The 15,705-nt window shown below is 35.4% G+C and overlaps 1 protein-coding gene across 8 annotated transcripts in view; it reads right to left on the bottom strand.

Annotated features, from left to right (window-relative positions):
• LOC106873756 (mechanosensitive cation channel TMEM63B) overlaps positions 1 to 15,705 on the bottom strand; it is an 84,905-nt gene that overhangs the window by 14,506 nt on the left and 54,694 nt on the right. For all 8 annotated transcript variants that reach the window (XM_089353375.1, XM_089353370.1, XM_089353374.1 and 5 more), the window contains 15 exons: positions 15,433 to 15,572; positions 15,073 to 15,124; positions 13,359 to 13,467; positions 10,077 to 10,150; positions 9,260 to 9,340; positions 8,793 to 8,919; positions 8,083 to 8,216; positions 6,805 to 6,930; positions 5,538 to 5,691; positions 4,888 to 4,994; positions 3,870 to 3,956; positions 2,947 to 3,003; positions 2,395 to 2,557; positions 1,631 to 1,736; positions 400 to 567 (listed from right to left, as the gene is read on the bottom strand). In XM_089353375.1, the coding sequence (XP_089209501.1) occupies positions 400 to 567; positions 1,631 to 1,736; positions 2,395 to 2,557; positions 2,947 to 3,003; positions 3,870 to 3,956; positions 4,888 to 4,994; positions 5,538 to 5,691; positions 6,805 to 6,930; positions 8,083 to 8,216; positions 8,793 to 8,919; positions 9,260 to 9,340; positions 10,077 to 10,150; positions 13,359 to 13,467; positions 15,073 to 15,124; positions 15,433 to 15,572 (1,685 nt within the window). The remainder of the gene's footprint in view (positions 1 to 399; positions 568 to 1,630; positions 1,737 to 2,394; positions 2,558 to 2,946; positions 3,004 to 3,869; positions 3,957 to 4,887; positions 4,995 to 5,537; positions 5,692 to 6,804; positions 6,931 to 8,082; positions 8,217 to 8,792; positions 8,920 to 9,259; positions 9,341 to 10,076; positions 10,151 to 13,358; positions 13,468 to 15,072; positions 15,125 to 15,432; positions 15,573 to 15,705) is intronic.

Genomic DNA, 15,705 nt, shown 5'->3' with positions numbered 1-15,705 from the left:
GTGCCAGTGGCATGTAAAAAGCACCCACTACACTCTCGGAGTGGTTGGCATTAGGAAGGGCATCCAGCTGTAGAAACTCTGCCAGATTGGATTGGAGCTTGGTGCAGCCTTCTGGCTTGCTAGCCCTCAGTCAAACCGTCCAACCCATACCAGCATGGAAAGCAGACGTTAAACAACGATGATGATGACAAACATAAAGACAGACGAAATACTGCTAAGCATTTCACCCGGAAATGGTAACGATTCTGCCAGCCTGCTGCCTTAAAAATAAGAATCAAAGGAATTCCGTGGGATTCAAAACTGCATTTCCTGCACACATGCCAGGTGTTCTACCATTGGAGCAGATCACTCCTTTGCGATAATTAGTAATATTAATGAGAGAATTATCAAAGTACTTACTTAGACGTAGTGCTGTGAAGAATACTATAACAATTTGGAGTAAGATTACAGAGACTATAACAAAGTTCACGGCTGTTGTGTGGATGTGTTTGTTGATACGAGATGGCTTGTAAGCAAAATATATATTATAGCGATCGACCATGTGTTTCATGGCAAGATATATTAGACCTGAAACAGAAGAACAATAACAAGTAACAAATGATGGCAACAAAATATATTTCATAAGAAATTCCATATCATTTTTATATTCTCATATATTTTCTTAATTTAATTGTAACTTTTTCCCTGCTTATTTTAAAAACAATTATCAGCTTATTGTATATAGTGTCCAGGGGCAGTACAGCTTACTGGAAACAAGAAGAGACAGAAAGCACCAATAAAGAAGACAGTGGTCCTATTATTCTCAGTTTTTCTAAATTTGATTTGAGATTCTTAAAGCTGTAATATTTAACTCTTTTCTTATATTCTGTTGAAAAACATTGCCTTTGTTACAATGAATTTTGAAAATAACTAACAACTTAGTAGAAAAAATATATATAAGTAATAAATGAGTGGAAATTGAACCTGTGAGTGTGTTAGGTATTAAGGCAATATGACTCTCCTCAGACAACAAAACTTTGTTATTATTATTATTATTGAGTGAGAGAGAAGTGCATGCCATCAAAGTGACACTGGGGTACAAATATATGAAGCTCAATATACCCATCATGATTACCCGTCTGATAAGGGTACACCAGGCACATGCATCACAACCACATGTGCATGACAGGGTGATTTCATTTCAAGATAAACAGTGCATGACCTTGCAGGTGGGACCCAGTTAGAATTTTCTTCAGGTCGAGTAACCTATCCTGCTCAAAAAGTCCCTGAATGTTTAAGGATGTTGAACAAAACACCCATGTTTCCAAAGGTGAATTATCCAAACCCCAAAGAATAGAATTCCTCTCAACACATGGCTGTAATTCTCCCCAACTACTTTATTATTATTATCTAATGTAGTTTGGAAGATAAATGAACATGAAATTTTGATGGAAAGTTTTAATATCATATCATTTAAAACAGGAAATTTGTATTATAGAATCAAGGATAGTCTGAGGTGGGTTGGTAACAAAAGGGTTGATGTAAGTTTTTCTTCTAAGCTGTGTTCACTAATAATGTAAGATATTATTAATATTTTAATTCCAATAGTAAATTTCAAAAGTTATACACAATATTTCCAATGAATACCTACCAAATGTTGTCACCATTGGACATGGAATACTGTAAGCAATTATCACTGAAAAAATGCATAGCATCCATGCATACTGACAACCAAACTGAAATTCCCAGATAACAGCCTGAAATAGAAAATAGAATTTTGATTTAAGAAACAGGACTGATTAATATTTTCATTATACACAGATTCCTCTTTAGCCCCTACCCCACTGGTCAACCCCAGGACATTCTAGCCATAACTATTTTGTCTCATTTTTAGTGTATCTAGAACTGTATTATCAAATATCTCTTTTTTTATAAAAACTGTTGGATGCGACGAGAAGATAATTTGGCTGCTATTTCTACCACGTTTTGTCCGATGCTCTACCAATCCTGGCAATTCACTGCCCACATTTTAACAACTCTCAGACATGACAACCTCACAACTGGCATTAAACAGGTCACACTACAAATTATTGCACACAGACATTTTATAGGAAAATAAAACAAAACAAATTTCACTATTTCAGTAAAGAGTTGTGGAACTTGGACATCTTGCCTTCTTGCTTCCATGCTACAATACTCAAAGTGTCCTTCATATTTTAAGGCAGAAGAGTGTGATTTGAGGGATGTTTGGCTGCTATTTCTAGTGGATTGAGCAAACATGTAGAAGCTTCCTCGTTTAATTATTTCAATGATTCTTAATTGCTATAAAACTGGTTTTGTTTATTAAGATAGAATTATGAATAGATGTGTTTCATAACACAATTGTTTACCTTGAATGCAACAAAACCAACTCACCTTACGCACAGCAGTTTTTTCTGCTGTAGAACGAGCACACATTATACGGATGCCATAGTTGAATAGTTCGGAGAAGCGCATCAACTCCAAACCAGTACCAATAAATGCTGATGTTATCACATAATTTACAAAAAAAGCACCATTTCCAGACACAAAGATACACCTGTGAAAAATAACAACATCAAGATTATCAACAGCTCACAACTTTTTGAAAGACTATGAATGTTATTTTCTTTTTTCATCATTTAAGTAGAAGAACAGCAATATTTATGACCAAGTCCAGGGTATCCAAGATGAGAAGGAGGAAGAAACATAGCTACAGTAGGAAGCAGAGACCTGGCTCGTCTGGTTCAAAACCTGGTCCAAATGCTTTTAGCAGAGTGGACTCAACTAAAAGCACTTGAAACTAATTGGGCAGTATGGAGAGGGGTAAGGTAGGAGACATAAGTGTGGATTAGGAAGGAAAACATAACAGAATGATGTGGAAGGTGGAGGAGCAGTAGGGGGGGGAGCTTTAGGGACACAAAAGGACAAAGACTTAAGATTACTTACTGCCATCTGTAACGATGTTGTTTGTCTTTTACAGCCCATTCAAGTAAGGCTTTGACACTGAAACAGAAGAGAAGAAAACTTATGGACACGTAAAAGCACCCACTACACTCTGAGTGGTTGGCGTTAGGAAGGGCATCCAGCTGTAGAAACTCTGCCAAATCAGACTGGAGCCTGGTGTTGCCATCCGGTTTCACCAGTCCTCAGTCAAATCGTCCAACCCATGCTAGCATGGAAAGCGGACGTTAAACGATGATGATGATGATGATGATGAAGAATACTTGGTACCGACAATAGAAATGTGTCAAAGTGTAGAATATGGAATACAAATTCTGACTATTTTTGAGGACATTGGAAGATGGAATTATTTGATACCAAAACTGCCTTTTATTGATACATTCCCCAAACAGCAAGATAATGAAGGAACTTTTAAATGGTCATTCAGCCATTTAGAAATAGCAGTTAAACCTCTGACAAACACATCTTGCTGTCTGGAAAATGTAAGGACACATTAAGCAAGGGGTCATATATACAAAAAAGATGAGGTGATCATAGTAAGAATACAGAAGATCATGTGTTTGTCTGATTAAAGTCAACTTGGGTGCAAAACAGCACCAGGCTGAGTGATCGATTTAAATAATAAACTAAATATGGCAGTAACCAGCAATGAAGCACAATGTAGTGTGAATAAAGTGTTCGACATTGTTGACTCATCTTTATTTAAATAGTTTATTAAAAAGATATTACAAAACAAAATTTATGGAATAAATCATAATAAAACAGAGTGCTAATAGGGAAAGCATTAGATATAGTCGCATTACAAAAGTTAGTAAGAGATAGAAATCAAACAACCTGGCACAAAAACAACACAGATAATGCAAGAGGAGACAAATGCATCAAAATACAATATGACAATTTTTTTATACCTTGTAAGTCCTAAAGAAGGCAATATCAGAACCATAAATACAAGGAAGATAAAAGTTTTTCTCATCACAGCATGGTGCTCGGCGCTCCTGGAACACAGAATAAAGATATTTATTGTGAGAAAACTCAGCCAAATATAAGTCTTGTTACTCAAATAAAAGCAGTGACTCAGAGCCATTAGTAACAAGAATAGAAAGGGAAAGAAGGATAAGTGGATGCTTTTGAAAATTTCAAATGCACCGATACAGGGGTGGGCAAAAGTAGGCATATTACAGCTGCATATTATGAGTGGAATGTGCTTTCCAGTTTTCTATTTCTTTTCTAAATAGTTGGGAATAATTATTTTACTACAAAGTACATAGAATTCTTATCCTAAAAAGGAAATAGAGAAATGAAAAGAATATTGCACTCATATTAAGCAACTATACATCCCCTTTTGCCCACCCCTGTATACAGAATCATTTTTTATTACAAGAGCTTGTTTCATCCCAGGTCATCCCTGGTTCATTAAATATTTACTCAAGATATCATTCCATCTATTTTCAGAGAGTCTATCTAAAACAGTGGTTCCCAAACTTTTTCGAGATGCTGCCCCCTTGACACCTAGGCCACATTGCTAGCACACCCACCCCAACTAACCCTCACAAGCATAAACCTCTTTCTGAAGCAAATTCAAAGCAACTGTATTTCACACACAAAATTTAACCTAATGAACCCATTATTTTGTTGTTTTTACATGAATCACCACCTCATTATCACCCCAATTTTTACATTAATCGCTGTCCCATTATCACCGCACTTATCTTCAATGCCTCCTTGGAACTTTCCACTGCCCCCACTTTGGGAGCCACTGATCTAGAACTACAATATCCAAAATGTCTTTCTAGGGTGTAATTTGAAGGATATCTGGTGGTTAATTCTAACAAACTGAGTCACCACATGAAACTGAATAAAATGGTGACATGTTATACGACAGAAGTAGAAGTGGATGTTTTAGAAAAAGACAGAAATACATCTTACCTCGTCCAGTAGCCAATATATTGGTCTGAGTAATAGACAATTATAGGTAGAATAGCCGATAATATCCATATAAGAAATGTAGGGACAAACTGTACCAACAACTCATTCTGAAAATACAACACAAACATTGTCTAATTAGAGTTTATTTATATAAATATTTTTATTTTGGTTTTATAATTGAATATATCTAATTGGTTGAGATGATAATTAGGATATCTATCCTCCTCCTTTCATTATAAATGATCTGAGTTCACGTACAGCCTTGGGCAGTGTACACATTCAGGCATAGAACAGCTGAACTGATTGATGCATCTAAAAACACAAACACAAAAACAGATTCATAGTAAGGAAAACTTTAATTCTAATTATCATGATAATTTAAAGCTTAGTGGTTTCAAGTTCAATTCCACTGCATGGCACCTTTGGTAAGTGTTCTCTACTTTACCCTTGGGCCAACCAAAGCCTTGCGAGTGGATTTGCAAGTTATGGACAGATAAAATGCGCAGCAGTATCACAAGAAGGTTAACAGGGAAGTAGTGCCTGCCCATGCCATGTACTAGCATGGGAAAAAACATTAAAGAATGGTGAAGATGATTGAAAGATTGAGAGAGAGAGAGAGAGAATCAGAGAGATCAAGATTGCACACTTACATGTAAGTCATGAAAAGCTTTCTGATAATTAATTTCATTAAGTTGGTTCATAATGATAGCTGGTGTAGTAAGAAAAAATAGAAGTACGGTAAGAACTGCGTTGATTAAGATCACTCGGAGCCACCAGTTCCACACAGGAATGGAGAGGTTTTCCCTAGAAAGAAAAAAAACAAAACAAAACAAGATTACATAAATACTAGGGAGGAGGTGTATAGCTCATGGAATCATTGTATAACTTATGTGTAAGCCATGCATTATCATCATTTAATATCCATCTTCCATGCTGGTATGGGTGGGGCGGTTTGACAGGAGCCGGTCAGCTGCACCAGAATCCAGTTGTCTGCTTTGGCATGGTTTCTATGACCGGATGCCCTTCCTAATGCCAACCACTTTACAGTGTACTGAATATCTCAAATGTGGCACTGACATTGGTGCACTTTACACAGCAGTGGCACAAATGCTCTCCATGTGGCACTGGCACAGGTGCATCTTATGTGACACCAGTAGTTTACATGGCACCAACACATGGGAAATGGACATTAAATGATGATAACTGACTGCCATCCAAAATTAGAATTCCATCAGAAGAACGATGGAAAAATTGAAGCCAGCACGGTTGGATTGGCAAACCCTAAAATATGAGAGGAGATGCCAAAAACAACTGGAATTTTAATGCAAATTATTTTAGGAATTTAAACACTGTGTTTGAAGAATGTAAATAAAGTGAAATAATTTAGGAAAGTACTTCTTGTCTCATATTCATTTATATATTATTATCAAATGATGATGATGATGTTTGAAGGGTGAGAACATCTACACAATCACCATTGTATGAGAAAATTATAATTTTTCAAATTATTATTATTTGGCAAAAAAAAAAAAAAAAGGTGGCGAGCTGGCAGAATCGTTAGCACACCGGGCGAAATGCTTAGCGATATTTCGTCTGCCACTATGTTCTGAGTTCAAATTCCGCCGAGGTAGACTTTGCATTTCATCATTTCAGGGTCGATAAATTAAGTACCAGTTATGCACTGGGGTCGATGTAATCGACTTAATCCCTTTGTCTGTCCTTGTTTGTCCCCTCTGTGTTTAGCCCCTTGTGGGCAATAAAGAAATAAATGTATGTGATAACATTGAGTTAAATTGTAACAAACGAAAATTGTAGAAATGAACAAAATTAATGATTTTACTTTTATAAAGTTAAAGCAATTTTGTACCTGATCAAAAAAAGAAAAAGAAAAAAAAAGGGACAAGTGTGTTTCCTTACCAGTAAATGTTACCAGGTGAAGGTGCATAAGAGATCTCCCAATGGCCAACACCAATCTCTTCACTAACACTAGATACAGCTGAATTATGAACTCCCTGGCAAACAGCTTGGAAATCTTGGTGTACTCTAATAAATATTAGAAACAAAAGAAGGATATTAATTCACAATTACTGAAACTTAATGCATCTCCATCATGAAAAGTTTCCATCATCTTCATTAGTTATTGTTAAGAAAATTTAATTAAAATTCTTAATGAAAGCAATCGAAATAATTGTTAAAAAAGTAACTAATTTTCTTCAAAATGTTTTAATTAGCTGCAAATCTATACTCACCAATTGACAACCATGTTAACATGGGTTGGGCAGTTTGAGAAGCGCTGGTAAGCTGCAGGGCTGCACCAACCGCCTTACAAAGTGTACTGGGTGCTTTTAAATGGCACAGGTATAGGTGCCATTTATGTGGCACAGTCATGGATGCTCTTCATGCGATACTGGCACAGGTGCTCTTTATGCGACACTGGTATGCATGTTCTTCATATAGCACAGGCACTCTTCACATGGAACAGGCACTCTCCATGTGGCACAGGCATGCGAGCTCTTCATGTGACACCAGCATGCATGATCTTCACATGGCACTGGCATGCGTGCTCTTCACATGGCACGGGCATGGGTGTTCTACACGTGGCATGGGTATGGGTGCTCTTCATGTGGGACCAACATGTGTTCTACATGTGACACTGGCAGGTGGTTTTTACATGGCACTAGCACATAAATTTCCGGCCTTGTGCCAATAGTAGAAAGGATTATTATTATTATTATTATTATTATTATTATTGAAGGCAGAATCATTAGCATGCCGGGCAAAATGCTTAGCAGTATTTTGTTTGCTGTTATGTTCTGAGTTAAACTTCACTTTTCATCTTTTCAATTAAATAAGTACCAGTTATGCACTGAGGTCAATGTAATTGACTTAATCCTTTCCCCCAAACCATCCAACCCATGCCAGCATGAACAACAGATCTTAACCCTTTTGTTACCAACCCAGATGAAACCACCCCTGGCTGTGTAGTACAAATGTCTTGTTTTCATAAGTTTTCAATTAAAATCTTCCACCAAACTTTAGTCACAATTTATGTTTCTAACACTGGCTTAATGATAACTAAGTTGTTTTACTAAATTCTTTGTTATATTTAAAATTAATTGAAAGAAACACAGAGCATCTCAAACTAAATACAGTAACGAAAGGGTTAAATGATAACGATTGCGAATGTTAACTTACTTTTCAGCCATGACATCTGTAGCAAGAGTGAGGAAGGCCATTCCTAGGGGTCGTTGATAGGCACAAACTTTTTCAGTCTCCACTTTATTGCTTAGTCTCATTTCATCTTCTGTGTAGTACTCAATAGCATCGACCTGAGACAAACAGTGATTTGAACTTTGAAGATTATGGTTAAATACAAAGTAGGACATCAGACATGATGGTTATTTTAATCACACATGAATACATACATATACAACACCATCATTTAGCATCTGTATTCCATGCTGGCATGGAATCTGACAAATCAAAAGATTGTGTTAAGTGCCAGTGCCTCTATTGGTAGGGTTTCTACAGCTGGATGCCCTTCCTAATGCCAACCACTTTACAGAGTGTACTGGGTGCTTCCTTTGTGGCACTGGCACTAGTGAGATCACCAAGTAATTTGGAAGACAAGATTCTTTGACTGAGTAGGTGCTGCTCTTATTCTTAATACATTCTATGAAAGCAAAACCATTTGACTGTGACCGGACAACTCACAAAGGACTATAAAATACTTTTATTGTGAAAATAATGGTTTAAATTATTTGTAACTCACAATAACCTTTATTAATAACCATATTTTAGGTAACAAACTGGTTTGTTTTGGTGAGCAAAGTTTTAGATGAAAAAAAAAATAATAAATATCATAACATAAATAAATAAGGAAAAGAAAATTAGCTGCTCCTCACATTTTGACATCCACATCTATTACAGCAACAACAAAACTGACCACAGTGGTATGGACGAAGGGTAGGTCTTTGACCAGTTTTATGGTATTCATTTTCTGAATTCACTTTAGCTTCCAGAGCTCTTCGCCTGCAACAAACCAAAGTCAAATATTAAGTTTTTTTGGGGTTTTTTTTTCACAAACAGACTAAACTTGCAGTAAAAATAACTGCAAAACAAAGAAATAAAAATTTAAATGGTGATAAAACATATTTTACACTTTTTATCACAGAGACATTTGTAATTAAATTTTAAAAAATATGACAGGATGGTCGTGACTGGAATACATCTGTCAGATTAAAACAAGAATCGATTTGATTGATCAGAGGGCTGTTGCATCAGGGATACTCAGGGCTAAACAACAACAACAAAACAAAACAACCCAACAAACATAAATACTGAATTTAGAGTATATTACTAATCAACTTACCGATTTGAGTCCAATTTAACAAGTTTTGTGATGTCATAGGCAAACTGAATGTCCAGAATCGAAATGTCTTCATAGGACTCTCTTTAATAAAAAATAAAATTAAAATAATAATAATAATAATAATAATAATAATGAAGAAGAAGAAAAAAGGCACTGGAAAGGGCAATGCAGATAAATTACAAAAATCAATTTTTTTTAATCCAAAAATATGATTGGAGTTAAAGGAAAGATGGTCAAAGAAGTGAAGAGAGTTTTTATTTCTCGTTTTCACCGAAGAACCAGGCATCTGGAAGCAGCTACTCGTATTTCAACTGGGTTTTGCAAAATATTTAAAATATGAGTTGGCAAAGAAATTTGAATGTTATTTTAGGGGGTTTGGAATTAAAATTAAGAAAAATTAACATGGAATGAAGATTCTTCTCCAATTTTACACTGAAGAATCATGTGTTCAAAAAAAAAAACAAAAAAAAAAACTTTCTATTTCAATAGTTTTACAATGAAATACTAAAATACACAAACCCACACATCTGTGGAGACCGGTTGTAGTTAATTACATCAATTCTAGTTACATAAGTACTTTACAACTACTACTACTACTACTACTACTACTACTAATAATAATAATGGTTTCAAATTTTGTCATAAGGGCAGCTTGAGGAAGGTGGGGCTAAGTCAATTACATTAACCCCAGTGTTCAACTGGTACTTAATTTATCCACCCCTCCACCCCGAAAGGATGAAAAGTAAAGTTGACCTCGGCGGAATTTGAACTCAGAACGTAAAGTAATAATAATAATAATAATAATAATAATACTCACTGAAAATGTTGTAATACGATGCTTTTGAAACATTTATCTTTTGGAATATTTGATATCATCAAAGTCTTGGAAACCTAGAAAGAAAATTAGAAAAAAAAAGAAATCAAACACAAAATTATGAACTAAATGGTGACAAAAGAGATGTCGGTGCCAATATGCAGAGATGGTTTTAATTAGTCTTGTATACTGTTGATGTTGTCGAGGGTGCCAGTTGATCCGATCAACGGAACAGCCTGCTCAGTGTTGCCTGTCATATAACAAATAACACTCTACGGCAGAACATAAAAAGCATCATTCAAATATGGTCGATGCCAGTACCGCCTGACTGACTACCATGCCAGTGGCCTGTAAATAGCACCATTCGAGTGTAGTCAATGCCAGTGCTGCCTGACTGGTTCCTATTCCGGTAGCATGTAAAAAGCACCATCCAAATGTGGCCAATGCCAGTGCCGACTGACTGGCCCCTGTACTGGTGGCGTGTAAAAAGCATCCACTACATTATCGGAGTGGTTTGCATTAGGAAGGGCATCCAGCTGTAGAAACCTTGCCAGATCAGATTGGAGCCTGGTGCAGCCTCCTGGTTTGCCAGTCCTCAGTCAAACCGTCCAACTCATCCCAGCATGGAAAGCAAACGTTAAACAATGATGATGTATATGTACACACACACCCACTGTAGAGTGTTATCACTCATGTGATGGATAACTCTGGAAGTACATTTTTACCACCATGAGTAATATCAGAAAATATGGTGCATATACAATAATTTATTATTAAATTTTGTCAAATCTCGTAGAGCTTAAAAAACGAAAAATATTACTTTAAAATAAAATCAAAAGATTTCTCATTGGTGTAACTCCTCCCACAATCATTATCATTTATTCACTCTATTCTTCCTTTGTCTCTGATTCTTTCTCTCACTGTGTGTGTGTGTGGTGTTCTTTTACTCCTTAAGTGCACTTGTCCTGTATATCTTATGTTAACTCTCTCTCCCCCTCTCTCTACATAATGTAAACCATGACTTGGAAAAGCTAACCAACATTTCTATTGGCTTTTATCAAATAGAGATTTAATTAAACTTTATACATTAACAGGTTAACAGGACATGTTATATGTAAAACAAAAGATGTCTGCACCAAGTTGTGAACAATTTTTTTTTCTTTTTTGTCAAAAAATGCTGCTAGGTATAAAAGAGGTAATTAGTTTCTTTGTTAATGTTATTTCTAGAATATATAATTGTTAGAATATGTAACAATTTGCATAATATGATGCACACAAGTCTACCCAGATTACTTCCAATACAAGTTTGTGCTTTTGCTTTTAGTGAAAATATTAGAAATTGTTCTTTTGTTTTTCATTAAATTAACTTCTAATAAAGACATAAGGTTGCAAAATATGGTTTTCCACATTACAGATACACAAATACACAATCTGCCAATTTCTTCTGACCCCTAATATTTGTTTATACTTTCGCTGCAGTTACATGTTAATTATGGTTGGCCTTTTCTGTGATTGGTTGAGAGTATTGTTGAGACAGTGCCTTTGTCTCTGTCGTGTCTGACTGCTTCCAGAAGCAAGTGCTAGTACCATCTCTCTACTTATGGATATGCCACAAAGGAAAGATAACTAAATACATTCAAAGAATCCATTGAGCCACAAGAGATGCCAGATATTGGTTAAGTATTAGCATCATCATTTAACATCTGTTTTCCATGCTGGCATGGGTTGGAGAGTTTGACAGGAGCTGGCAAGCCAGAGGGCTGCACCAGGCTCCAGTCATCCATTTTGGCATGGTAACCATATATATTTGCCTTAAGGTCCCTCCCTCTGAATCAAATATTTGAACAGATTTTGGATTTGACATCAAAAGGGAAAGGTATGAAGGTTTAAAAAAAGTTAAGGGAATAAATTTCTATAGAAAATTCTAAATCAGTTCAGAGTACAACTCCATTGATTTTCAAGAAACCAAAGAAGGAATATGTTTGTTCAATCTGCAAGAAATAGAAGCCAAATCTTCCTCCAATATAACCCTACCTTCATAAATAAAAACAAATGCATTATGTATTTTAGACAACCTAAAAAGACAACAGTGGTTATAATTAGATTGCCCTCACTCATAAGTTTGTTTAATCAAGGTTGACCCGGGGATAAATAATATTAATAGGAATCCTTATTAAAAGTAGCAAGCTAGCTGAATTGTTAGCATGCTGGGTGAAATGCCACTAAGCATTTCACCTGTCTTATGTTCTGAGTTCAAATCCCACTGAGACTGACTTTGCCTTTCATCCTTTCAGGGTCCATGAAATTAGTACCCGACAAGCATTGGAGTCAATTTAAATGACTTATGCCCCCTCTCCTGAAATTGCTAGCCTTGTGCCAAAATTTAAAACTGACATGAATCCTAATAAATAACATTAGAGGGAGCAGTTGATTATACAGGGTGTCCCAAAAGTCACTGATTGGTTTCAAGTTTTGATAACTTCCTTAACTTTACAAATAAATGCATGAAATTTTGATCCAATATAAAGGACATAATGGAAATTATTATGCACAAGTCAAATATTGCAACACCACTACATTACATATGAAAAATGCCATCACTTAAATGGCAGCCATTTTCGGGATTGCACACCCATGCTCTTTCCAAAAATTTGCACCATAACACCCTCAAGAGTTTCAGACCCCACTTCTCTGATTTCTCTATTGATGTTCTCCTTCAGTTGCACCAGGGTTTCCGGTTTGTTGACGTAAACCCCCTCTTTCAGGTATCCCCACAAGAACAAAATCTGGGCTCATCAGGTCTGGGTGAAGGTGGAAGAAATTCGTGTTGTCACAATTGTAGCAAGAATGGCTAAGATAAAAAAAACAGACAACAATTTCCATCTTTTTGCTCTGTTAAAATATTTTTAAAAAATTATATTAATGTATCCTACTTGTTGAAGTTCCATATATTTTTTTGTGCAACTGAAGATAGTACTGTATTTAAATTGATGTAGTGATTGCATTGTTCAATTAAATAGAGCTGCTTGAAATGGTTGTACTGCATTATTACTTGATATTCTGTTGCTTATTTTGACTTTATTCACCTTACTTTGAGCTGTGTGGATAATACTGGACTGACTTGGTGCTTCAACTTAAGCACCTAATTCAACTGAATCTTAATTACTTTATATGTATATATATATATATATATATATAAAACAAATATCTACACATATTGTGGAAAATAAACTATAATTTTAAATTTATGTTGTTTTATATGATGTACTTCAATTCAATTGTTACCTGATCGTCTTCTTCAAATTGAAGACTATGAGAGAAATGTTGCATGAAGAATACTGCAATCATTAGGTAGATTATGGCAAGAAGAACATGGATCCAAAGCAATTGGGAACTGAAAAACAAACAAACAAAAAATACAGAGAAATAATAGATTGATAGTGAATCATCTTAAATCCTAATGCTATAAATAGAATCAATCAATCAATTAATCCAACGACAAAGGTATCCAACAATGGCAGGGGGGGTTCAGTCCCATTGATTTTTTTTTTTCACTTTTTATGGCTCAGTGAGAAGTGGATGAGCAGTGTCCATGATCCCTTTGTAGGGTCCCTGAAACAGATGGGAGCAAGTTATCTACAGATGCAGGCAGTTTGCTTCCTGGCTGCTGAGTCTATAGTACAAGGGTTCAGCCTCATTGTGTGTCACCTTGGGCAAGTGTCTTCTACTATGGTCTCAGGCCAACCAATGCCTTGTAGGTGGACTTAGTAGATGGAAACTGAAAGAAGCCTGTAGTGTATTTATGTGTGTGTATATTATATACATTTCTATATTTAAGAGATGAGGAATTATTTACATTTGACGGATATTTGTCCTCATCTTGTTTGTTGTTAACACAACGTTTCGGCTGATATACCCTCCAGCCTTCATCAGGTGTCTTGGGGAAATTTTGAACCTGGGGTTCTCATTCCTAAGGTATTTTTCAATGTTATTATTATCATCATTCAGGTCACTGCCTGGAATTGAACTCGGAATCTTGGGGTTAGTAGCCCGTGCTCTTAACCACTACGCCATATGAAAGATAGGAAAATATTAGATTTATAAGCCCCAAAAATTCACTCCATAATTGCCCACAGGCATATGGTGTAGTAGTTAAGAACGCGGGCTACTAACCCCAAGATTCCAAATTCGATTCCAGGCAGTGACCTAAATGATAATAATATCGAAAAATACCTTAGGAATGAGAACCCAGGTTTGAAATTTCCCCAAGACACCTGATGAAGGCTGGAGGGTATATCAGCCGAAATGTTGTGTTAACAACAAACAAGATGAGGACAAATATCCGTCAAATGTAAATAATGTAAATAACGAAGATATAATGTTGCGATAAAATAACAGTATTAAACAATGACTAATATTTTAATTATTTCAGTAACATGTTTCAGTAATTATCACAACCCCATAAGCAAAATAAACCTGCCAAAATAGTGTTGGGATATTCAGTAAGTGAACATGTGAGACTGTACACTGGTGGAATAGACTAAAAGAACTGCTTAGGTTTCAAACTGAAAGAAATAACTTCCAGTTGCCATCTTGGAAGATACCAATGTATATTTAATGCTATACAGTCAACTGATTTCAATGAAATATTTTAGATGTATGGTACAGTCAACTGGAAGAAAAAACAACATAACTATTATAAATCTTTCTGATACTAAGCTATTTAAAACAGTCCTTGGTTCCAGAATACTAAATTAAAATTTTCAATCATAAGTTTCATTACCTTTTAAATAAAGTTTTAAACATCAGTTTTTAATGGTTATTTTAATAAAGCTTTCCAAATTATTTTCAGAATAAATGGAAACACAGCCAGTGTATTTCATGAGAAAAAGTTTCACAAAAGAACTAAGAAAATGTATATTAATTTATGAACACTTACTAATATGAATGAATATTTATTAATATTCAAATAAGTATAATGCTGGGAAATATTCCTTACCTGGAATCAACGTTGGCAATTGTTGTGTGGCCAAAATCAGTGGAATTACCAACTGAAAATTATAAAAACAAAATAAATACAAAGTAAATCTTAATACATATCTTAAAAGCCAAGAGGGTAAGTTGATTATATCAGCCCTAGTATTTTACTGGTACTTTATTTAATCAATCCCAGAAGAATAAAAGCAAATTTGATCTTGGCATGGTTTGAAATCACATTACAAACAACCATATCTTCATACTACATAGAACTTTGTGTAACACTAACACAATTTGGTTAGTACAGGTTACAGACTATAGTCTTCTCAAAATTGTAGTTACTTATTTCTGATATAAATTGTACAGTTTAGTTCATACTTACCAAGATTGCCTTGAAAGTTAACAGGTAACACAACAGCAGTTGAGAGGGTACATATCACACAGAGGTAGACCAAAAGGTACCGCTGAAATGACAGGTACTGCACTGCATCACGGCCACATTTGCGAAGAATATCTGCATCTCTGCAAAGAGTGAATCACATATCCAAGTAAATGAGAGAACCAATCAAGTACTGTATTTCATAACAATGCGGTCCCAAATTGAAATGGACCCCTAGTATTTACAGGATGCTGGTATTGTTACTTAGCCTCTGAT

This window comes from Octopus bimaculoides, chromosome 6 (assembly GCF_046866305.1).
Source record: "Octopus bimaculoides isolate indiv1 chromosome 6, ASM4686630v1, whole genome shotgun sequence".
NCBI lineage: Eukaryota > Metazoa > Mollusca > Cephalopoda > Octopoda > Octopodidae > Octopus > Octopus bimaculoides.
The sequence above is the reverse complement of the archived record's forward strand: the minus strand, read 5'-3'. Positions and strand labels throughout refer to the sequence as shown.